This window comes from Rousettus aegyptiacus, unplaced genomic scaffold, assembly GCF_014176215.1.
Source record: "Rousettus aegyptiacus isolate mRouAeg1 unplaced genomic scaffold, mRouAeg1.p scaffold_m13_p_12, whole genome shotgun sequence".
NCBI lineage: Eukaryota > Metazoa > Chordata > Mammalia > Chiroptera > Pteropodidae > Rousettus > Rousettus aegyptiacus.
In genome coordinates this window covers 10,018,278-10,042,991 of record NW_023416287.1, presented here as the reverse complement: position 1 = coordinate 10,042,991, position 24,714 = coordinate 10,018,278, and the positions used below count along the sequence as shown (strand labels likewise).

General features: G+C 46.4%; 1 protein-coding gene and 1 non-coding gene across 2 annotated transcripts in view; both read right to left on the bottom strand.

Moving 5' to 3' along the window:
- The window catches only part of SLC13A3 (solute carrier family 13 member 3), a 63,336-nt gene that overhangs the window by 5,353 nt on the left and 33,269 nt on the right, over positions 1-24,714 (bottom strand). Inside the window, exons 4-11 of the mRNA XM_016121222.2 lie at positions 22,681-22,747; positions 19,782-19,952; positions 17,358-17,483; positions 15,601-15,696; positions 14,545-14,649; positions 10,558-10,655; positions 7,574-7,686; positions 552-713 (exon numbers count right to left, since the gene is read on the bottom strand). Coding sequence (XP_015976708.1) covers positions 552-713; positions 7,574-7,686; positions 10,558-10,655; positions 14,545-14,649; positions 15,601-15,696; positions 17,358-17,483; positions 19,782-19,952; positions 22,681-22,747 — 938 coding nt within the window. The remainder of the gene's footprint in view (positions 1-551; positions 714-7,573; positions 7,687-10,557; positions 10,656-14,544; positions 14,650-15,600; positions 15,697-17,357; positions 17,484-19,781; positions 19,953-22,680; positions 22,748-24,714) is intronic.
- On the bottom strand, positions 9,981-10,099 carry LOC118610241. Its single transcript, XR_004953853.1, has one exon. It is a non-coding gene; the product is annotated as a 5S ribosomal RNA (ribosomal RNA).

The following is a 24,714-nucleotide window of genomic DNA, read 5'->3' as shown; positions in this document are numbered from 1 at the left end:
AGCAGTAGGGATCAACTGGGGGTGATTTTGTCCTTCTGAGGGACATTTGGCAATGTCTGAAGACATTTTTGATGGTCGTGATTTCGGGAAATGCTACAGGCACCCAGTGGGTAGAGGCCAGGGGTGCTGCTATACCTCCTACAGTGCCCGGGACTGTCTTCGCCACTGACCCCAAATGTCAGGAGTGCCCCGAGGATCCAGGCCCTAGAGGGGGAACAGAGCTGTGCTCCTCATTAGAATTTCTCCAATTTGACTTCTCAGATTTTCTACTTCTGCTTAATCCAAATTTGGTCATTTATATTTTCCTAGAAAACTTTCCAAAGGAGGGAATTCAGTCGCTTTGAAAATATTCATCCTGTTTGTGTATTTTAAAAAGTAGTATGTTTTTTTTTTTTTTTGAATGCTGACACTTTTCACACATTTTGGAAAAGCGCAATGACACACGGAGCTGCCCGATGGGGCTCCCACTAGCCGGGGAGAGGCTTCTGGCCTGCGTTGGGGAGATGGGTGCGCTTCCTTTCCTCCCGCCCCTTCCCCGGGAGGACCCTCACCAGCTCTGCCAGGACAGGCAGGAAGATGATGATGGTGGCTGTGTTGCTGGCAAACTCGGTGAAGAAGGCGATGACGGCGGTGATGAGCAGCACGGCCAGCGTGGGTGGCATGTTCTCCAGGGGGTGCAGCTGGTTACTGATCCACACGGACAGCCCTGACTCCTGCAGAGGGGCGGAGGCTAGGGCCGTCTTTTCACATCCCAGCCAACGAATCGAACGATTCACCTGGCTCGCCAAATAATGTATTGGGGTCTAGCACCCCTAAGCTCTAACTCAAATGGGAGAAAGCAATTGGACACTCCATGATAAATCTCTCCATTTCTCCAATCATGGTTATGAATTTTTAAAATACTAACACAATTTTATAAAATATTAATCTTATAATTATTATGTAACATATTAATACTCATCAAATACATTATATAAATGAAACATACTAGATGTCATATATAATCTATGTGTATCAGGTGTATATTAAATACAATGCTATCAATATGATTATCAATAATAAAGATATTTATGATTAATAAGAAGGATAATTATTAAAATAACACAAATATTAACATTATTAACATTGCATTGTTATTTATTATCATAAGAATCCCATTATTGAGGCTTCATAGGCTGCCAGACACCTGCACTCATTAGCTCCTTGACTCCTCCCAATCATCCTGTAAGGTAGACGCTCATCCCTGTGTTACAAAGGAGGGGGAACCTGAGGCTGGCAAAGCTTCTGTGATGCCCATGGTCCCCAAATGTAATGACTGAGATGCATTTCATGCACTTCACACTCAGGGTCGTGTACTTCTGTAAGCTAATATGCTCCTGCAAAGCTCCCTGTCACCTGGGTATCCTCCTCTGGACACGTCAGTCTGTCACCACCCCTCTTAATGAAAAGTACTACCCAGAGCTAACCACTGCCCCCCAGGACAGATAAAGGACGGGTTAGATTGTCCCCTTCCTGGCTCCAGACTCCACCCTGCCATCATCGATGTAGAATTATCTACATGCTGTCTCCGGTGACTTCTCCAGGGGTTACTCTATTTATGAATATATAATATGTATACTCTCTCACAGCTCTGCCCTCCTGCCAATCAAATACGTCTTTAATTAACCCGGAGTTCAGCACACTTTCATTACCACCCCAAAGAGGCAAACCGTACATGTAAAATTTTGCTCGATGCTACCCCCTGGTGGTGCCATTTAGCAATATCTCAATAAACCTACAAGGTCGCATCCTTTAGGTCGTTTTCTTAAAGAAGATAGCAAAGCCATAGTCTTAGATGCTGATGGAGGGAAAAGCTGGATAAATTCCCCAAATTTGGAATCAAGTGTATGCCTACCATAGGCCTTTTATCAACCCAGGACTCTCTGGTACCAAAATACTTTGGTTTATCAAAGAAACTTTGTATATATTTTTTATGTTTAATAGAAAATTTACTGCCTATCTGAAACTTCAAATTTCCTAATGGGTTCTGGAACATAGCATACTGTTTTTATATAAATGAAGTAAAATATTTGTCCCTACAATTTGACTTTAAACCTACCTTCAGTGAGCAAACAATAAATGCTTAAAGATCTTTTTCCCTAAGAGAACTTCTAAAACAAAGGTGCTTCTTTTACATCTCCACTGTTTGTCTGATAGCCTAGAAATTATGGCACATGGCAGAGTTGAGGCCCCAGCCCCTCCCCTGGCCCAGGGAACCCTGCAAGGAAAAAAAATGGGGCCAATGGTTTTTCCCAGAAGCCACAGCTCTGGCAAAGAGATGGACAGCAGTGTGTGCAATTAAAGGAAGAGGGGCTGGAGAGAGGGAATGTTAATGACTTGGGTGAATGAGAAGCCAGCAACTTCCCTGCAGCCAGGCCTTTGGGTGATGGGCTTCCAGCCAGCCTCCCAGCCGCCACTCATGTCCTAGGCGCAGCTTCTGCAGCCAGGAGGAGATCTGGCAGCTTCATGAGAGAGAGACCCCCCAGCTGCCTGAGATTCTTTTGAGGACCTGCCCATTCCCATTCCCTTAAGAATAGGAAGCTCTGTTTCCTTGGAAACATACAGCCCCACAGTGTCCTAGGGATGCTGGGACCAGCGACAGGCAAGGTCAGAGGAGGTATGGCCAGAAGGTGAGGAGAAAGGGCTCTGGAGTCAGACCGTGTTCTCCATCTCAATCCTGTCCAGCTGTGTCAGCCTGGTCAAGTAGCTTAACCTCTCTGTGCCTCGACTTATCTGTAAGTGGGGATATAACGGTACTGGCCCCAGATGGCTATTATTGGGAGAAAAGGAGCCAGTCTTATAAAGCGCTTAGCAAAGCGCTTGGGCACCTGGTATATGCCCAGTGCATGCGGCTGTCCTTAGTAGCATCAAGTCATGAGATGCCAGAGGTGGAAGAACACTCAGAAATCGCCCAGTGCAGTGGTCGCCAAACTGTGACCTGCAAAGATGCCAGGAGGTGGCTGAAGCCACGCTGCAGGATGGGAGGGGGAACCTGAGCTGGCAGATGATGCCCGCTCTTCCTCCTCCTTTCCCACGTCAATCAGGTCCTCTTCTACATCTCTTTGATACATAGTAGGGTCGCATCTTAAAAGGAGGGTGTTACGGTGGAAGTTAAATGTTCAAAGTTGAAATCTCAATAGAAAGCACCCTTGAAAATCTCTTACAAGGCTTGTAAAACACAGTAGGCTTGGCTGCGTACGACTCAAAGAAGAGAGTGAGTGGAGTTGATTAAAGGAAAGAAAAAAGAGAAGGCTTCACACGTGAGGTGAACATTCACACTTTTGTACTGCTGATGAGCTGCGTGATCTTGGCCAAATTAATGAACATCTCTGTTCCTTGAGTCCTTCCAGGGGTTGTGGTAAGGATCGAACAAGTTCACGTAAAAACGGTCCTTGTACATAGTAAGCACTGAATATGATTTATTATTATTTATCTAATTTAACAACGCTTACAGCACTTACTCTGTGCTGGTCGCTCTTCTACGTACTTTGCTAACATTAACTTATTCAATCTTCATGACAACCCCAACGGGTAACTAGTATGATTTTATCCATGTTAAGGTTGAAGAATCTGAGGCACAAAGAGGCTGTGATTTGCCCAATTAAGTGAGATGACTTGCCCTAGGACTGGAATTCTGAGGTCAGAATCTGGCTCTTCATCATTTCATTAGACTGCTTCTCCACTTAAAATAATAATAATAATTAATAATAATAATAGTAAAATATTTCAGAAAATGAGGGAAGGGGGAGAAGACACATGTTTTTGCTTGCCTGCAGGGCTTACTCTACTCTGATTTATATCAATCTTCAATAACCTCGCTACATTTGTAGACAAGTTTGTTGGGGTGGAGATTAAATCAGATATACATGAAGCTTTTTATCCATGAGATAATAAAATAATAACAATACAAGTAGTGAGGTCGATAGTGGTGCCCAGTTTTAGCACCTGGAATGTGTCAGCCCTCCGCTGACATTTATTACGTCATCAATCCTCAAAACGTCTCTTCTAGGGCATGTCCAGCAAATATTTGAGCGAGCATGTTATATACGAGGAGTCTTCCAGGTGCCTGGAACAGTGGTGGATAAGGAGGATATGATCCTTTCCCTCACAGAAACAACATTCTAATAAGAGAGACACCAGTCAAACAAATGAGCAGGATCATTTGGGGAGTTGATCTGGTATAAGCAGAATGATAAGAGAGAATATGTATGTGAACAGGCTATTTAGATATGTTGGCCAGGAGGTCCTTTCTGTGTTGGTGACCTTGGAATTGGGACTTGAAGGGCGAGGACTCAGATTTCAGGAGAGAGCATTCAGTAGAGAGAAAGCAATGCAAAGGTCCTGGGGTGCAAATGAATCTAGTGTGGGACAAGTGGAGTTGACTAGAGGAGAAAGAGAGGAGCTGATATTAGGGAGGTGGGCGTGGCCAGGCCGTGCTGGGCCTCGCGTGTAGGCCAGTGGAAGCCTTCAGGCTAGAGCCCGAGTGTACGGGGAACCACGAGCAGCTCTGCAGGAGAAAATCGGTGAGAACACTAGCAGGTATAAGCAAGTTGCCCAAGCTCAGAGTAAGCCCTGGGATCTGTTTCCGGCCATGCAGAACCAGCACGCGGGAATCCACACATCCAGGCTCCTCATGGGCCCCATCCAAGGACCTCTAAGCTGCAAGAAGCACTGTGGCTTGGCAAAGGGACTGGGCAGGGGCTAGGAAGCAGGGTGTGTCATGTGCATTCTGGTCCCTCTGGGGCAGGCTGCATGGCCCGGGGAGGGGATGGTACCAGCAGGAACTGGGGGAAGGGGACAGCTGCCACACAAAGCCTTCGTTGAACAGAAACCCCGGCTGGCTGCCCAGGGCCGGGCCAGGATCCAGACCGGCCTCCTGGCGTGCTCGGCAGTTCTGCAGCCCAGCCATCACTGAGGGACAGGCTTTGCGCACTGCACCCTGAACTCGGAGTAGCCTCTGGGGTGCAGGTCATCCCTCTGCCCCGTGTCTCAGGGCCAGGCTGGGTGCATCTCAGTAAGTGGTACCATTTCCACAGAGTCGCTCAGGGCAAGAGCCTCTGTGTCATCCTTGGTTCCGATTTGCCCCTTTCCCCGACATCCAATCATCATAACTAACTGTGCCGGGTTGTGTTCTAAGTTCCCAACGTGTATCAACTCAATTCATAATTGTTACAACTCTATGTGATGGCAACCATTATTATTCCCATTACACAGAAGAGGAAACTGAGACACACGGCTGAGAGCTGAAATATCTGTGACTCCAACCCACATGGTCTGGGTCCACAGCCCATGCTTTCCACCATTGCCTTGCCGTGGTCTCCTGAAGACCTACATAACACGTCGCTTCCTCTGAGCTGCCTTCCTTAATATCTCCAGTAGAGGCAGTAGTGAGAAGAAGCAGACCGACGCGTTCAAATCTCAGCTCTGCTGCTTGTGACCTGCGTTACCTAGAATCAGTCACTTAACCTCTCTGATCTTTGGGATTCCTAAAATGGAGACAACAGTACTTTTGCTCATCTATCCTTTGGCTCCTTTTGAAGTCTGTATCGTTGTACGTGTGTTACTTATTGGAAAACAAATAAATAAAATAATGTATTTTACAAAGAAAGAGTAGCTGTGCAGAGAACTCGAATATATCAGACACCCAGACACCCCTTTCGGGAGGGCACTGTGGGCAGCGGGCAGCCTTCACTGTCAGCACCTGACCTTGCCCGGGGTCACACCCACTCCCAGGGCGGCTCACATCTGCAGATGGGCGGAAGGATGCCTGGATACAAAGGCCCGACCACCTCGGATCGACTGCATGTTTCTGAAGGGCCTCTTCAGATTGGAGCTCCCTATGGGGTTGGTGGAGGCTTCGCAGGTCGGCCTCACAGCTGGGCTTCTCCCCCTGCCCTCTCCTGCTTCCTTCCTGCCCCTTCCACAGGAGGAGACCTCAAGGTCACCTAACAACCTAATCAACCCTCTGCTCTTGTCTTCATCTCAGAGTCTTCTCCCCGGAAGCAGAACCTGCACTAACCGTGGTATAAGGATGCACGGGGATTTCTAAGCACTTTCTGTTTGCTATGGAGTACATCGGCATTATCTCCTTTAATTACTTCCAACAACTCTGCAGAGTAAGACCTTTGAGCCAACTGACAGACAAGAAAACTGGTGGCCAGAGGGGTTAAGGAACTTGCCCAAGGTGCCCAGGGAGGAGCTGTAAGGCTTGGATTTGAATCCAGGTACTCGGATACCTGCGACTGGGCAGGTATCTTATACTGTAACACTATTTGAACCTGGAATTTTTAATTGAATTTAAGAAGAAAGTAATCTGAGAAATAATTTCAGGTTTCCTTTACCTTAATTTCAGATTGACCTTAATTGGTTTTGAATGTGTCAATTTACAAGGAGAGAGTTAGGGGCCGGTAGGGCCGAGCACCATCAGCTGTGGGTTCAAATCCCAAAGCTATTCAGCTTCGAGGTGCCTGTTCCCTCCCCTTTGGAATGAGACAGCAATAGCATTTACGTCAGCGGTGTTCATGAAGAGTAATGGAGTCAGGATTTGCAAAGTGCTTTGAGCAGTGCCCGGCACTTGAGAAGTTCCCCAAAATGACCCATTAGGAGCCTAGACTCTGAAATTGGATCAGCAGGAGTTCGAACCCCAGCTCCTAAGCAGAGGGCAATCATATGACCTTAAGGTAGTTGTGTGATTTTTCCATGCCTCAGTTTTCCTACCTGTAAAATGGGTGTGTGTGTGTGTGTGTGTGTGTGTGTGTGTGTGTGTGTGTGTAAAATATTGTCTAGGCCTTAGATGTCTGTGTGAGGATTTAATGAGATAACACATTATAAATACATATTGGATACTGAGGCTGCACTTTCTCTAAGCAGGGCCCACAACCCTGGGAGACAGCACCTCCTAAAATTCTGCACTCCAGGTACCATACTCACCCCGCTCTAGTCCCAGCCCTGCCTCCAAGCTCACAGAGCCCTCTAGAACAGCATTAACAACAATTAATTAATAACATCTGACGTTTACATCATAGTGGCTAAGGGCATGGACTCTAGAGCCAAACAACCTGGGTTCAAATCCTGGTACACAGCTGTGTGACTTTAGGCGAGTTACTTCACGTCTCTGTGCCTCGGCTTCCTCATCTATAGAATGGGGAGATAATGACGGCTCTCCCTCCTAGGCTTGTCGGGAAGTTTAAATCAGTTAATATGCGTAAAGCACGTCGGACCGTGCCTGGCGCAGGGGGAGCACAGCGTGACAATGCTCCTCTGCGTTCACTGAGTCCTCCAGCCACGGCGCTAGTAGTATCCTCATTAGCGTTATGTCGACCTTGAACTCCATGAGGGTCCAGGCCACACCTAGTCCTCTCTTTCTCTGCAGCACCAGGCACTGAGATGCGAGCTCTGATTACCCCAACGCGCAAAAGAGAACCAGGTGGCGTCTGCGGGGCCCGCGCACGCGCTTGCTCTGATGCTGAGCCTGAAGCCGGGACTGGGACCTGCCCACACCGCCCGGGGTCTGCAGCCCGCCTGCGGCTCTTACCTCGCAGCCTTTGGCCATGGCGAAGCCCCCGCCCAGGAGAAGCATGATGTTCCAGGGCACCGCGTCCTGGGCCTTCTTCCAAGTCAGCAGGGGCTCTGTCTCTGTGTTGGGAGCTGGGCAGAGAGAAGGAAGACATGCAACCTGAGGAGGGGACACGGGTCCGCTGGGCAAAGAGGGAGACCCCCACACACACTCGGGACACCCAGTCACGCTGGAGGGGACACCTGCAGCCTGTCTTCGTGGGAACACTCGGGGTTCTCCAGGCAGCCGCAATCTGGCTCCAGCAACTGATTTTGCACCTTTAAGGAAAAAACTCACAAGAACCATGGGGTGTCTGCTCTATTCAGAATGAAAACAGTTTTCATGGCTCCCCCAGCTTGAGAATCTCCTGGAACCAGGAATTCCCTGTGCAAGGCGTCCTTTAAATCTCTCAGCAGCCTTTCTGGGTGTTACTTTTACCCTCACACAAGACAAAAGGCTCTCTTTGTAATTGGATCTGTGCAGAGAGGAAACAAAGAGGAAGGAAATTCGGGAGAAACTGAGAGACTCTTTAGCGCATAGACTTATGGGAGGAATTTTAAGTTTTCAAAAGTGGCAGTGCGCGCAGTGGTTAGAACAGGGGCGTCAGCGCATTTTTTCTGTTAAGAGTCAGAGAGTGGATAATTTAGGCTCCACAGCCTCCGTTACTGCTAGGCTGCCACCGTACAAAACACGCAAGGACGGTGCAACGGTGTTCCCATGACACCCTGCTTTCCGCAAGGTCCTGCCACTTCCGATCGTCCTCTGTTGCCGTTTTTCCTGCAGGACAGAAACTGTTCTCTGTTTGAAAAATGTGAAAGGAAGGGTGGACAGGGAGGGCCGTGTTTCATGGAACACTTGCCTGCACCCCATCTGCTGCCTACGTGAATGTTATCTTCCTGTTTGCAACTCCGCCTTCTGTAGAACTCCTAAAGCCAGAGGGGGAAAGTGTCTAAGGGACCTGCTCATTTTTAAGTGGAAAAGCAAAGCCCGGAGGATATAGAACTCACCCAGCCGATTAGTGACAGAGCTGGGAGACCAGACATGGTGTCCTCCCCACAGCCCCAGACAAGAAGCAGCTCTGGGTCTTATGAGCCCACCCGCAGGTAACGGAACCAGGGATGGGACCTGATCAAGAGCAGCCAATCCACAGGCTGACCGGGAATCTGTGAGGCGACGAGGTAGCCTGGTGGGGGAAGATGCGCCCAAATGAGAAAAAGTCCGACCAAACAGATCCTTACTTCCAGAAGCATCATTGGGAAGCGGACAACAGGCAAAGGGAAGTGATAATAAAGGTGAAAGAACAGAGAGGCCACATGACACAGGAGGGGCACGAGGGGGCCCAGGTTCCAGGAAGACGCAGAAACTGTGAGGAAGTAGATAGGAGGAAAGGGAAACTGAGGAAGCAGAGCAGACGCTGAGGAAGGAGAAAGGGCGTGGGCGTAGGAGCTGCGAGGGACAGAAGCTGAGGTGGCAAGAAGGAGCAGAAGCTGTGGGAACGAATGCCGTGAGGGAGTGGGCATTCCGGGGGGGGGCGGGGGGAGATGCTGTAAGGGAACAGAAGTTATAAAAAAGCAGAATCTGTAATGAACAAGCTATAAAGATGCAAAAGCTAAGGAGCAGTAGAAAAGCTCTGCAAAGACCAAGAAATGATGCACAGAGTGGAAGGTGGGGAGGGTCATTTGGAAGCAAGACAGAGAAGCAGAGATGGAGGAAATGTATGGATCCTGTTCAATCTGAGTCCCAAAGCCCACAGCCAAGCCTCCTCGACCCAGCGCTAGCCCCCTGGAGGTCCAGCTCTCCCTGCTGATCCCTACTGATCCTTCCGCTCCACTCCCCACACTCAAACCCCCACTCCCCTGACTTTGGAGCTATCCCACGTAATATTCTATTCTTTTCAACGATAGAAACTAGATTACAACCCTTATTTCCTGACTCCTGGTCCAGAGCACATCCCACTGCCTCAGATAAAGATAGGCCAGACACAGCCTCTGTCACAGATGACAGGTGTGGGCACCTTCTCCTGGCTGAGACCTGCTAGAAATAACACGGAGTCATAATTGGCCTTCTGAAGGCTGAGGCCAGCCTATAGATTCTTTGGTTTGGAGAGCTCAGTGATTCTTTTAAGCTGGATTTGAATGCGTTTAGGCATTTTTGCCTCAGTCTCCACTGTTTTCTCTTTCTTTAAACCCAGCTAGGCATTTGTCTGACGCCTTAGGCAACTGAGATGCAACTCCTGCCTTGGGCCCAGGGGCATGAAGTTGTTGTTATTGTTTTTTTTTTTGTTTTTTTTTGTTTTTTTGTTTTTTTAGGCGAGGCAACCCTTGGTTGACATCACAAATTGCAAGGACCTTGTCAGTTTACCATCCCTTATTTTTTTTATTTTTTATGCCTACAGCGCCTGGTCTTCCCAGGTGGTCTCCCATCCAAGAACTAACCAGGCCTGACCCTGCTTAGCTTCCGAGATCAGACGGGATCAGGCACGTTCAGGGTGGCATGGCCGTAGACACAAAGTTTTTTTGTTAAGGACAAGAAAATAAATATTTTGGGCTTTGTGGGCCATGAGGTAAAATTGAGGCTATTTAGGCATAGGTACTTACATAACTAAAGAAAATAAAAGTCCACAAATTTCTTATTGAAGAAATTAAAAACTTTATTTATGGACACTGAAATTTGAACTACGTGTCATGAAATATTTTCCTCTCGATTTTTTTCAACCATTTAAAAAATGTGAAAGCCAGTCTTAGCTCCTGGGCTGTTCAAAAGCACACAGCCGGCTAGAATTGGCCCTCGGACTTCCGGCAGCCTAAGTGCCCAGACAAGGTAACTGCTCAGGCAGGGGCCGGAAAGAAGCAGAACACAGGGCTCGCTCGGACAATGGGGCTGTCAGGTCCTGGGAGTGGGCCCCGCCGCCGAGGCCACAGTCCTCCCTGAGCCCATGGAGATCCCAACCCTGACCGCCTTACCTTTAAAGTCAAACCACCACTTGAGAGAGGGCCTTTGGGATGGGAAGAAGAACAAGATGGTGACAATGGCCACACCGGTGACAGCATCAGAAAGAAACCTACAATGACAAGGCCCCAAAGCATGTGATCCCAGGCATCTCAGCAGGCCAAGGTCTGGCAGATTTACAGCTGAGGATTTGTAGGGGGTGGGGAGGAATTAGAGCCATTGTGAAGAGGCCTTGTTGGAGGCCTCCAGATTCTGTCCTGCACTGAACTTAGCATGGGTGCAACCACCCATGGATGCGAAAGCCCTTTATCCATAGTGTCCTGGGGCGTTTGGACACTGCTTGAGCCAAATAAATGCTTATCCTCCTTATTCAAGGACCCTAGGAACAGGGTCCAGATAGGCAAGAATCTGAGAGCCACAGAACACTGGGGTCTGTGGAAGCTGCAAGGACTCCAGCAACAGCCCCGTATTTGTTCAGCCTCTGCCTGCATTCCTCCTGGGATGGGCAGCTTACTACATAGAGATGCAGCCCATTCACACAAGCAGAGCCCAGTTCAAACCAGACTCATAGCTCCTCAAAACCTAACTACTGTTTTTCAAGGATCTACCATGTGTCTTGTGGAGACATTAAGCTCTCAGAAACAGCCCTCGGGGGCAGGCATCTTCCATGTCAGATGAGGAATCCAAGACTCAAAGAGTAGAAATAACTCGCTCAAGGCCAGACCATGTTCCATGGAGGTGACGGGCATTGAACCCACATTTTCTGGCTCCAAATTCAATGAAGTACAGAGCCAACTGCTAACAAAAGTTTTTTTCAGCTCACACATTTGGGAAGAAGGGTGCTCAAATGACCAAGAAACTGGAAAAGATGGTCCCTATTGGTATATTAGAGGAGTACACATCAAAACACTAATGGAGTACCATTCTTCTGCGAACAGACAGGCAAACTTAAAAAGGGTGATCTTACCAGATGAGGATGTTGAGAAACACAAAGGGGTGGTGGGGACAATAAACAGGACAATTAATGTTTTGGAAGGCAGGTGGCAGCATGTTTCAATACTTGACATGTGAATGCCCCTTGATCCAGTTATTGTACTCCTAGGAATTTGTCCTCAGGACATAACTGAACTCGTACACGGATTGTATACAGGGATGTTCATTATCGATAAGAGTAAAAAAATATAAGATTTTTAGTAGAGACACGTTTAAATAAATGGCATTTAATAATGCACATATAATAATATATATAATTAAATACCCTGCATCTTTTTTAAAAGATATAATATTAATCTTTATGTATTGATATAGAAATACAACCAAAATGAGTTGATAAAGTAAAGATGTTCCCATTCTATAGAATATTATGGAATATTATGCAGTGTTTATAAAGAATAAAATAGCAAGTTATCCATGATCATATTATTGTATTTTCCAATATCTTATTATATGTCCACATATATGTCTGCATGTGTGTGCATCTGAAATCTTACGTATCAAACTGTTCATTGTAATAATCATTGGGGAGAGAGACAGAGAGTAGATAAAAGGTAACTAACTTACTTTTTCAATTCAGCATTGTTAGAATTTTTTATAATGAATTTTCATCTTATAATTAGACAAAAAAGAAAAAAGCAGATCACAATATGTTCACTGTAATCACATTTCTGTTAAAAAAATCTTGTGTTTAGATAGGTTTCTTTTTACCTAATCTGTGTGTATTTTTAAAATAAGTTTCATTGAAGTATAATTAACATTCAATAAAATGCACCAATTTAAAGGATATGGTTAAATGAGTTCTGACTAATGTACACAGTCCTGTAACCGCCAATGTAATCAAGATGTGGAACGGTTCCCAGACAGGCATTTTTTAAGTCAGAAAAGAAGTACGTCAGATCTGGAGATGGAGATTCTAGGTGACCTTCACTTTCTTTGTATTGTTAGAATGTTTACAACACCCATTTTTTTTTTAAATCTGAAAAATATAACAAAGTACCTACATTTTGGAAAAAATAAAAGAATGGTAATAAAAGCCACTTTACTTGGCTCCGTGAAATCATATTGTTTCTTCTTCATAACGACCCTCGTGAGATCAGAACGTATATCGTCCATTTCACCAGAGGGGAAACTGAGGCTCTGAGGTGAAGTGTGTATTGCAGCTCTATCCGATACGGTGGCCGGCAGCCACGTGTGGCTAGTGGATCCTTGAAATGTGGCAAGACCAGAGTGAGATGCACCGCAGTGTAAAATTCACACCAGAGTTTGAAGATTTAGTATGAACAAGAAGTAAAATCTCTCAAAAATCAATTCTATAGGGATTACATGTTGAAATAATAGAGTGGGTTAAATGAATCACTAAAATTAATTCATCTGGGTTTTTTTTTCTGACTTTTTTTAATGCAGTTACTAAAATTTTTAAAATTCCATATGTGGATCTCATTAGATCTCTATTGGATGGTCTGAAGGTCTGACTTCCTCTGAGTTCTAGGATTGCACACCCAACTGCCCAATGCAGTATTTAAAAGACATGTTCGACTTGATAAATCTAAACTAAATTCAAAATAGAATTGTTGAGAAGGCATCCCCGGTCTCCTTAAAGAATGTTCTTCTCTAACTAACCCCCACCCCCGCAAGAACTTCTTTTTCTCCTGCATCCAGATCCAACTGGAAGTCAGTCCTATTATTTCCCACTTTGAAATACATCTTCACTGCTCCATTTCCACCGCTACCACTTTCATTCAAGCCATTAAGGCCTAGACCAGGGCCAGTAAATGCCTCCTTTACTGTAAAAGGACACACAGTAAACATTGTCGGCCTTGCGCGCCATGTGGTCTCTGTCATGGCTCAACTCTGACGCTGTCGCGTGAAGGCAGGTACGACAACACGTAAGTGAATAGGTGTCACTGTGTTGCAATAAAACTTTATTTGTAGTTAGCGACATAGGAATTTCATATAATTTTGATGTGCTACAAAATATTGTCTTTTGATTTCCCCTAGCCATTTAGAAATGTGAAAACCATTTGAAAACAAAGGGTGTGCCGCATTTGGCCCATGAGCCTTAGTTTGCAGACCCCTGTCCCAGGCGACGGGTCATCTAGATAGTGTTATAGTTCCTAACTGTTCTCCCCACCTACATTTTTGCCCCCACTATCCATTCCCTAACAAGTATAACTAACGTCTTCCTGAGTTCTTCCTATACACAATTCTAATCGCTTGACATGTGTTAACTCGTTTATCCTCAGAACAATCCCGTGAGAAGTGTACTATTACGATACCATTTTACAGATGAGGTAACTGAGGTATAGGGAGGTTAAATAACTTAACACTCTCCAGAAGCTTCCCATCGCTCTCAATTAAAAAACAAACAAAAAAAAGGACCAAAATGCTTAACATGGCCAACAAGGCCCTCCGTGATTTGGCCCTTGCCTGCCCTTCTGGCCACGTCTGGCTCACCTTCCTCCCTTCCCACCAAGGCTCAGTCACCACAGGCTTCTTTCAGTTCTTCAAAGGTGCTAAGCTGGCTCCTGCCTTGGGCTCTCCGCAGACATGCCCAGCGTGCCTCCAGTTTTTACCTGTACTCTTCCTAACCTTTGGTTCTTCCAGAACTATCCAAAGTCAATGCGCCCATCCCATTCTTTCATAATATAATCCTCTCACTCTTTCTTTCGTTACAATATGCAGTTATTTTGTTGTCCAACGACTTGTTTTTACTTGTGTTGCCCGCGTCAAGCATAAAACTTAGCACGTAAATGGCAGAGCTGTCATCTGAACCCAATTTTATTTGATTCCGAAGCCAAAGCTCTTAACATAGGGGAACCCAACTGTCTTACCAGCCAAACCTAAACTCTCCTGAGAGTGAAAGGAGCAGCCGTACATAATTACCTGGGACAAGGGGTGTAAACCCAGCCCTGGTGCCCCCCTGCCGCACCGCCTCCCCAGCTCCCGGCGGCCCACCCCGGGATCTGCCCTGCTGGACTCCATCCCGTGGGTCCCCAGAGGCTCACCCAGGGTGGAAGTAGTTGGCCCAACCAGGGATGAACTTCGGGTCCCGGGAGAAGAGGAGAATGGCGAATATGCAGAAAAGGATGAAAACAGCCTGTTCCGCAAACCTATGGCACAGATATGCAGGCACAGGATGACGTGGGCTCGGGTGGACGGCGGCTCGGAAAGGCCTCAGGCAGGTGTGACTGGGCCCAGGCTCTGCTTCGGAGAAACTAGGAAGTAATTCACTCCCCAGGGAACCTCCGGAGTGAGGAGAGGGGTGTCCCGCCGTGTAAGCGGGTTCTGTCCTCGGGCTTCCGCCCTCACCCAGGAGCCTTCCTGAGCACCAAGCACCCCTCCCCGAAACTATTTATGTCAGTCCCACCATGAATTTCCCAGAGTCCTAAGAAGAATCCAGAGAGAGAGAGAGAGAGAGAGAGAGAGAGAGAGAGAGAGAGAGAGAGAGAGAGAGAGAGAGAAACAGACAGAGTCAGAAAAGCAGAGAAACAGACAGACAAGACAGAGAGGTAGGCGAAGAGAGAGGAAGGAACAGTCATACATACAGAGAGGGACCGATAAGCGTACACGCAGAGGGGGACGGACACAGAGAGAGGAGTACGCAGAGGGAGAAAGAGAAATATCTACCCAATGCGTCCATTTCATAGATTGGAGGGCAGGGCCCAGAGAGGGTTAGTGCCTTGCCCAAGGCCACACAGGAAGTCGGTGACAGAGTCGGCCCTGTGTGCAGGCCTGCTGACTCCTAGTTATTTTCATCGCATGAGAAACGTGCATTAAACAAGATCCCAGAAGCCACCCAAGGCAGTGTTGAGCATCCCGTGCAACAGTAGGGATGGGTGCATTAGATGGGAAGGTGGCAGGTCCCCATCCCAAGGGGCTTTCTGGTCTTCAGGGAATCTGTGTAAGCCACCTCCCTACCCTCCATCTCCAGGATCCCATTTCGGGTCTTGAAATTCCCCTGGGACTCTGACCCTGAGGACGCAGGGGTCAGACCAGAAGGTAGCTCTCCTGCGTCTGACGCCCAGCTCTCTCCCCACCCCAAGGAGACCCACGCCACGCACTTGATGGGCCCCAGGTTCTGGAATTCCTCCCGAATCACAGCTCGAGCCCTATTTTCTGCATCCGCTCTGATCTTAGATCTCTTCTTCCTCCAGCCCCTGAAACAGGAAGTGGGAAGGTTAGGAGTGGCCATGGCAGGTGTGACTGACTTCTCCCCAGCACCGCCACCACCTGGCCAGGCCTCATTTGCTCAATGCTGGAGACTGCAACGGCCTGCTGAATAATTGCCTCTTTCTAAAATCCGTTCCCCCAGCTATAGCTTAGATGGCCTTTTAAAAATGTGAATCTGATTATATGGCTCCCAGACTTAAAATCCTTTATGGGGTTAAACAGATACATGAATTAGGTCCAGAAATAGACCTTGGTATCACAGACTGGCGTGGAAAAAGACGGGCCATTGTTGATGGCATTGGACATATAGGTCAACAGAATAGAACCGAGAGCCCAGAAAGAAACCTGCACATCTGTGGTCTACTGGTTTTTGACAAGGGTACCAAGACCTTCCGGTGGGGGAAGAACAGTCTTTCAACAAACGCCGCTGGGGCAACCGGACGGCCAGATACAAAAGAACGAATGGGGAGCGCTACCTCATACCACATACGAAATTTAACTCAACTTTTAACAAAATGGATCAAAGACCTAAATGTAAGAGCTAAACCTATACGATTCTTAGAAGAAAACACAGGGGCAAATTTTCATGGCCTCGGGTTAGTGAACTATTTCTTAGATGTAACACCAAAAGCTCCAATGACCAAAGATAGGTAAATTGGACATCATCAAAATTAAGAACTTGTTCATGTCAATAAATGGTGTTGGGACAACTAAATGGTCCTCTGGAACCAAAAAATTAAGTTGGATGCAAACCTCACACTGCATCCGAAGAATAAATTCCAAATAGATTTTTTAAAAATTTAAATGTAAAAAATATAAAAATACTAGAAGAAAATATGTGATAACTTGTTTATAACTCCTTTAATGAAAAGGTCTTTTTAACTGTAACTGAAAATTCAAAAGCCATATGAGAGATTGATAAATTCATCTACATCAAAAAATTTCTAAAAAATCCTATGTAGAAGAAAGCACTATAAGCGAAGTAAAAAACAGATCAGGAAAAACATTTACAACTCATATTGCAGAAAAATCACGGATCTTTCAATATGTAAAACGAACTAGAAATCAAGAAGACCAAGATCAACAATCCATTTAAAAAATGTACAAAGGATATAAACATGCAGTTTAACAATTCACTGGAAAGGAAATATCAATGGTCCCCATGAATATATAAAAACTTTCCATATTGCCCCTCAACATGAAGTTGCTCAAAATTATTCTCAACAAGATAAATGCAATTTATTTTTCTCTTAGATTGGCAAAAATCCACTTTGCTTCATGAAAACAGCACTCTCATGTGTGATAAATTGGAGAACAAATTAGTATAATTCTTGTGGAGAATGACTTGACGATATCTATTAAAATAAAAACGTATTTGTAGTAGTGTCTTAATATTGATGTTGGGTGAATTAGCTGAGGGTCTGGGCATAACGGGAGGGTCACACACCACCAGTCATCTTCACATCCCCCAGAAGGCGAAGTCTACACAGTCATCACGTGAGAAGAGAACATGAAATTATAAGGACAGTCCTCAGTTTATAGAGGAGGAGCCTGAGACTTAGGAAGGCCACTCCCTAATGACAAGGAAGCTGGGCCTAACACAGGTTAGTCTGGCTCAAAGCTCACTCAGGTCAAACGTGTGGGGTACCTCAGGGTTATTCCCCCATACAGGAAGGAGATCCAGAGCCATCCCAGCAACAGGAACAGCAGCATGAGAGGGAAGGCGAAAATGAACCAGGAGCCAAAATTCACCACGTCGCACTGCGGGAAGAAACTGGAGAAAAGAGGGAGGTGAGAGCCAGCCAAGGTCAGCCATGCCAATGTGTGCGTGTGTGCGTGTGTGCGAGTGTGCGTGTGTGTGTGTGTGTGTGTGTGTGTGTACACAGAAAAACTGGTAGTATGTTAAATATTAACAGTGAGATGAAAAGTATTTCAAAGTTTTAATTTTTTTTCTATATCTTCTGAGTGTTCTATAACATGTATAATCAGAATAAACTAATAAAATGTATTTGGGGAGCACACCCCAAGAATATACTTAGGGCACTCATTTCCCTGTCTCCCCAGGCTTCCAGCTGGAGAATCAGAACCCCATATTACTTGACATTCCTTCTAAATCCCCCACTCCCAGACCGGAAGGTACAAACCTGTGCAATTAAGTGTTGCATATTATTTGCGTGTGATTTGCATGCAATTTACTCAGAAATCCTTCATGTTTGCTATTTTTACTTACAGCTCTGGCATTTTCCCCTTAATTTCTTTTCAAATTGGAACAAAGTTCTGCTTATGTCAGGGTGGGCAGGCGGCCTGAAAATTCTGACAACAACTGCCATCCTACCCATTCTCCTGTCCCCCAGCTCAGGACCTGTCTCTAAGGACCCCAGAGCCCATATCCTTCCTATAAAGCCCTTGGGATGTCCTCCAGCAAGTCCTAATACCCAACGCCCTGCTTTGTCCTCCCAGCAAACTGCCCCTTTGCTTGAACATCCTTCTAACCAAGGAGACTAAAGGGCCGAGCCCAGATTGTCCCCACAGCTGAAGCACGACCCTCTTGGCTTCTGGTGTTTGAGTCGCTAACCAAAAAAAGAAAAACAAAAACAGCCAGGTCTTGCTCAAAAAAATGGAGATGGAAAGAAACCAAAGGTTTGCAGTGAACTCAGATCAACTGGGAAAATGCTCGTGCCCGGCCCCATCTCACGGCGCTGAACTAGAATCTCTGCAAATTGAGACTCAGGTACATTTTCTCGCCTCCCTCCAGTGACCTAAAATGCACCCATGGCTGAGAATCACCCACTTCTATCATCGAATAGGAAAACAATCAAAGAATTTAAGATCCTGAGAATATAGTGGAGGATTAATGTTTTCAAATAGCTCATGAGGCAGAACAGGGTGTGCTTCACATTTCTCATGAAAATAACTTCAATTACCCGCAAGTGTAGTTACTGAATTTTGTACCGAATCTGCTCTCAGGAAAACCAACGCCACCTTTCCCTCCCTCATCCTCAGAGGTCTTCTGTTCCTGGGCTGAGTTCCAGGGAAAGAAGCTAGCCAGCGTTTGGAGACATGGTGAATATCAAAGACTTTGTGCTGTTACTTGCTTGCCAAATGCTTATATTTGCATTTATGTAGATTAAACGAATATACGATGCATCTCCACCGCATAGGCATCTTAGAAACCCCGCCTCTCAGAACCCTGGAATCTGAAAATCTTAGACTCTTGAAACACAGGAATTTTTCAGATCTTCAAATAAGAGGTTTGGCATGGTGGAATCAACAATCGTGCCGTCTGAGGGTCCTTCTTATTCTCAAGCCCTGACAGATGGCCCCCAGCCTCTGTTTAGACAGTTCTAGTGATGGGGAGACTTTACATTCTGACAGAACCCACCCCATTCCCGGCCCATGTGCATCGCTGCAAAGCTTCTCACTGGACGTAACAGCCACAGACCAACGCCTCCAGTTGGGGTTAGTCACTAGAGCAGATGCTACAGCATGTCAGTCCTCTGCTCTTAGCTTTCCACTGACTCCCGATCTCACTTGAGGGAAAAGCCGGGGTCCTTAGAACGGTTGCCTGCATCTGGCCTCCTTCTTCTCTCGTCTCCTCCCACAATCCCCTTCACCATCCTCACTCCGGCCCCGCTGGTCTTTGAACCGTTCACCTTTGTACAGGCTATTCCCTCTCCCTGGAATGCTCTTTCCTCCCGTGTCCACATAGATCGCTCTCTCACTTCTCTGCTCAAATGTCACCTTATTAGAGAGGTCACACATCCCTGACCGATCTATGTAAAATAGTGCCCACGCCTGTCATTTCTACCCCTTTATCCTGCTTTATTTTTATTTCATAGCTCATCACACTGACATATCACATATTTCTTTGCTTTGTCCTTTACTGCTTATCTCCCCACCAGAATGGGAGTCCCCCAGGGCAGAGACTTTGCTGGGTATTGTGCTTTCCTGGGTCCCCAGAGCCTGACAAATAGAAGGCGCTCAATACAGAACCCCGGGGTGTTGAATGAAGGAGGGCGAGGAGCAGAAGGGGCAGAAACTCCAGCGCCAGGTCGGGGATGCTTGCTTTTACCTTCTGAGCTGGCCGAGCAGGATGAGGTTGGGGGCAGTGCCCGTGAGAGTAGCGGTGCCACCAATGCTGGCTGAGTAGGGGATGGAGATGAGGAAACCCTTCCAGATGTTTCTGCGATATTCTTCCTCCTTCTTGGAGCATGAAGCCTCCGCCTCCTCGGGGCAGTCTTTGCTTTAAACAAACCCAGAGAGAAGCCATTCAGAACACACTCAGAACTGCTGACCTCACAGGAAACAGCTCACACATTGCCTGAGTTGGGGGAGCTAAGTGGTCTTTCTAGAAGATAATTTGGCATGGGCATCAAGAACCTCTCTAAAATGTGCACCCCTTCAGCTCAGAATTTATCCTAAATAAATATTTGGTCAGGTGCCTTGGGTGTGAGTACAAGAGAGTTCCCCGTGGTACTAAATATAAATTGAAAACAACCTAAATCTCCATCAAAATGGAATTGGTTAAACAAAGATGATTCTCTTTCTGGATGGAACACCAGTGCAGCTATTAAAAATGATGATTTAGGTGAGTATGTATTAAGATGAAAAATGTCCATTATATAAAGGGAAAAGGTGGGTAACAGTACTAGCTATTTTTTTTTTAATGCTCACATATTTCCTGAATATATGAGTATTAAGAAAATCTAGAATGGCATAAGCAAAGTCATTTTGGTGCCTTTCTTGGGGGTGGAATTATGGATTTTTTTTTCTCTTTTATTTTTTCTTTATATTTTCTGGGTTGTTTTTCTTATATAGTTAAAGACTTTGGGAAAGAATTAAATTAAGAATTATTAATTTTATAATTAAAAGATGATGTCGACACAAATTTATTGAAATGAAAAGATGTTAACTACACTTTTTTAAGTGAAATGGCAGGTTACAAAATGGCATATACAGCATTATCAAAGTTTTATTTAAAAATGCAGTTATGTATATAGGGAGATATCAAGAAATTATCTAGAACAGTATCCACATCACTATTTTAATCTATCTCTGGGAGTGAGATGTGGAGCCCATTTTTCTTTTCGTTTAAGAGTACAGAATGTTTCTAAGCGAATGGAATCAGAATTGCTCCTGTGTAACAAATCAATTTTTTTAAAGGATAAAAGACACCTCAAACTCCTTCTGGACTTAATTGCCACATGAGGGGCCCCTTCTCCAGTGGGTAATGGGGACTCAATCTTCAATCCGAAAAGAAAACAAGGACTATAAGCAGCTGGAGACCAAGGTCATAATCCGACTTGTCGGGGTGAGCGGCCCGATTAGGAACTGTGGCCCATCTCAGATCTGAGAACCCGACTGGACTGAGCCTCACAGTAAGAATGAGAAAGCAGAAGTGGCCCTAGGGCTCATCTAGTGCCATCCCTTCTTTGTTCAGATGGGGAAACGGAGGCCCAGGGAGGAGACAGGGTTTGCATTTGATGAACATGGAGCTCCAGAGAGTGGGGATCAGGTCTTTTCCAATAAATTGGGCACGAGCTCTATACAGACAGATGGTTGAAACTGATTCCCAGGCCTCATGGTAGTGAGCGGCTGGGCCAGACGGAGAGCCCATAGCTCAGTGCTGGGCTCGAAGCTCCCGAAGGCTGCCGGGAAGGAACACGGGCTATGGGATAAAACAGTTTGATGTAAGATCATGTTCCTCCTCTGCTATCCCTCCGTCAGCTCCCATTTCACTCAAAGTCAAGGCTACATCAAGGGCCTGTGCGGTCCCACCTGCTCTGCCCCTCCGCCACTGCTCTCGGGCCACCCTGACTGTCTCCCCGACACCACCTCCTACCATGCGCTTGCCCGGCTCCAACCACACTGGCTTCCTGTCCACTCTGGACTCTTAGGAACTCTGCACCTGCTGGTCCCGCTGTTGAGAACACTCCACAGATCGTCCACGACTCCTGACCTTCTACAGGTCTCTGCTCGGGCATGACCTTGCAGAGAGGCCTTCCCTGACCACCCGTTTTAAAACTGCCTTTCCCCATTCCCAGGTCCCCAGCTCTCTTTCCTGCTTTGTTCTCCTGCATCGCACTCACCACTCATCTGACACGTTATGAATTTTACTCGTGCAGTGGTTCCTTGTCACTGGGACTTAAGTGCCACAGGGCTGGGATTTTTTTGTCTGTTCATTGCTGTGTCCCTGACAGTGCCAGGCTCATCCTAAGCTCTCATAAATATTTGTTGAATGGATAAAACAGACCCGATCCATGGCCGGCAATGCCTTGAGCAAGTCACTTTACTTCCGGCTATTTCATCGCCATTAAATCGAGAGAATGATGCCGTTAACAACAAGCCTTACCATCAGCGAGGGGAGGGCCTCGTGACCTATTGGGTTGCTATTATCTCATTTAACCTCAAACGACCCTATAAGGTGGGTTCCGATACCCTGTCCAGTTGGCAGGTGAAACTAACTGAGGCTTAGAAAGGTTAAGGCACTTGTCTAAATGACATGGCGGGTAAGCAGCAGAGCCAGGGTCCAACATCAGGTCTGCGTGGCTCCAAACTCCAAGATCTAAACCACGCTGTCACACGCAAAGGACACCAAAGACTGACCACGCCATCGATGGGAAGCGCTCCTGACTCACAGTGTGGAGGGCTGGTATTGTCTCTTAGGGCATTTTCGTCTAAGAGTCCCTTGACCTGGTCTGCACCCCTCTCCCCCTTGACTGTCAGGCAGCGAGTCCTTCTGGTCCCTCACCAGAACTCTGGAGTTATAAAGTCCTCCCCTCCCCTGGCCACATTTATGTTTTTTAAGGGTCCACGCCTAAGCCCAAAAGATGAGTGGTGAAAACTTGGGCAATTAGGTCATTTGGAGAAAAATTCAGAAATGGGAGGGGGTTGCTTGCAGCACTGAATTCTTGTTCATCATTTCCTTGGATCGAGCTTTGGCTCCTCTATGATTTTCTCCAGGAACTCACTCTCCTGTGCTGGCGAGAAATTGTATCTCCATGGACACAGGGTGCAGGCTGTTTTTCGGCACAGCAGCTAGGAGGAAAAGAGCATAATGTCTTTAGGGTCATGTGAACAAAACAGGAGCATGCCCATTCTTTTACAGTCAAACGTCGAGAGTGCTTCCTCAAGCTGCGCTCTTCGCCAAGGATTCCGTACTAATCACTGAGTTGAATGGATGAATGAGGCACTTGACATTACATTTTCTGGTCCCACCCACCCCTATTTGGAGATGACACCCACACCTGTAAGCAGGGAGTTAGCTGCAAGACTGCCTGACAACCCATAACTCAAGCCTAGGTTTACCTGAACAGCCATTGCCAAAGGGATGTTTGGGAAAGACTAGCTATGAATGGTAATGGGCCAGCAAGAGGATGGATGACCCCAATCTTTTGTTCATTCATTCATTCATTCATTCAAAAAGGGTTTATTGAGCACCTACGATGTGCTATTTTGATTAAGAGCTTGGGGTACACAGTGAACAATATAAAACAAGGTCCCTATTCCCATGAAGTTTATATTCTAGAAGGGGAGACAGATAATAAATACGTAAAAAAAAATTTCAGGTAGGGAAGAAAGTGATGGAGGAAATAAAACTGGGCCATGTGATGGAAAACAATTGCAGAGTAGGAATGGGGAGCAGGTGGCCTACTGTAATCAGGTCAACAGAGGGACGCCATTAGCCGATGTCATTTGATTTGAGATTTCAAGGATAAAAAGGAGCCAGTCACATGGAGAGCCATGATGAGAACTATCCAGGCAACAGGAACAGCAAGTGCAAAGGCCCTGGGGTAAGAAACATGGTAGAGTTAAGGAACCATGAGAAGGTCAGTGTGCTGGGAAAGTAGTGAGTAGGGAAGGCCTAGAGGAGACGGGAAGTGGGAGTCGGGTAGATCAAGGTCAGCAGAAATCAGAAGTCAAATCAAGGATGGCAAACTCTGCAGGATTTAGCGCCCAAGATTGATAGCGTGTGACTGATATTTTGCGAACATCCCTGAGCCCGGTAGGGGAGAATGGACTACAGGGGTGGGCAAAAATGGAAGCTGGGAGACAAGTTCAGAATCTATTGCATTTTCCAGGTAAGATGATGATGACTGCACTAGGCTAGTGGTGATAGAGATGCTGAGAGTGAATAAGCTCCAGTTCTGTGTTTCAGTTCTTAGATGAGAGCTTGGTGCGACTTGGAGCCCAGGGCTGGAACTCAGTCGCGTGAACCCTAGCCAATCCATCCATCCATAAGGTCACCGAGGGACAAGACAGGAAAACCCATGTCCTTGTGGAGCTTACCTTCTGGTAGGAGGACAGGCCATAAACAAATAAGTCTCTATATCCAATAAGATGGAAATGAATATCATGGAGAAAAATAAAGCAGGGAAGGGGACAGATATTCTGGGATGGGACACCTTTCCTAAAGGATGGTCAGGAAAAGTCTGACCGAGAACGTAACATTAAACAGAAATCTGAAGAAGGTGAAGGGGCAATAAAGAGCAGGTGCAAAGGCCCTGAGGTGAGAGTGTGTCTGGTGTGTCCAGAAGCAGAAGGGAGACCAGCGGGGCTGGAGGGGCCTGAGGGAGTGGGAGGGGAGCAGGAGGGGAGGTGAGAGAAGTGGCAAGGGGTGGGGGTGGCAGGAAATGGGCTGGATCAGACGGGGGGGTTGGGGGCTCACAGCGAAAACTTTGGCTTCTGAGTCAGATGGGAGCAGAGCCAGGGCAGTGTCTGAGTAGAGGAGTCGGGACAGGACCTGACTTTGTTTTTGGATTTGATAGGTCAGTCCCCCTAAGAGCCTTTGATAGTAGTTCGAAGATAAGAAAAATTGAAGCGATGATAAATTTCTGCAGCTGAACCCATCACCAAGGGCAAAAGAATCCATTCCTGGGCATTGGGCATTTGACTGGTAACTGAACACATGGGTTCTTGGTTCAGATCATAGCTCTATCACTTACTATGTGAACTTCGATCAGTGGTTTCAAATGGAGGCCAATTCTACCTTCAAGGAACATTGA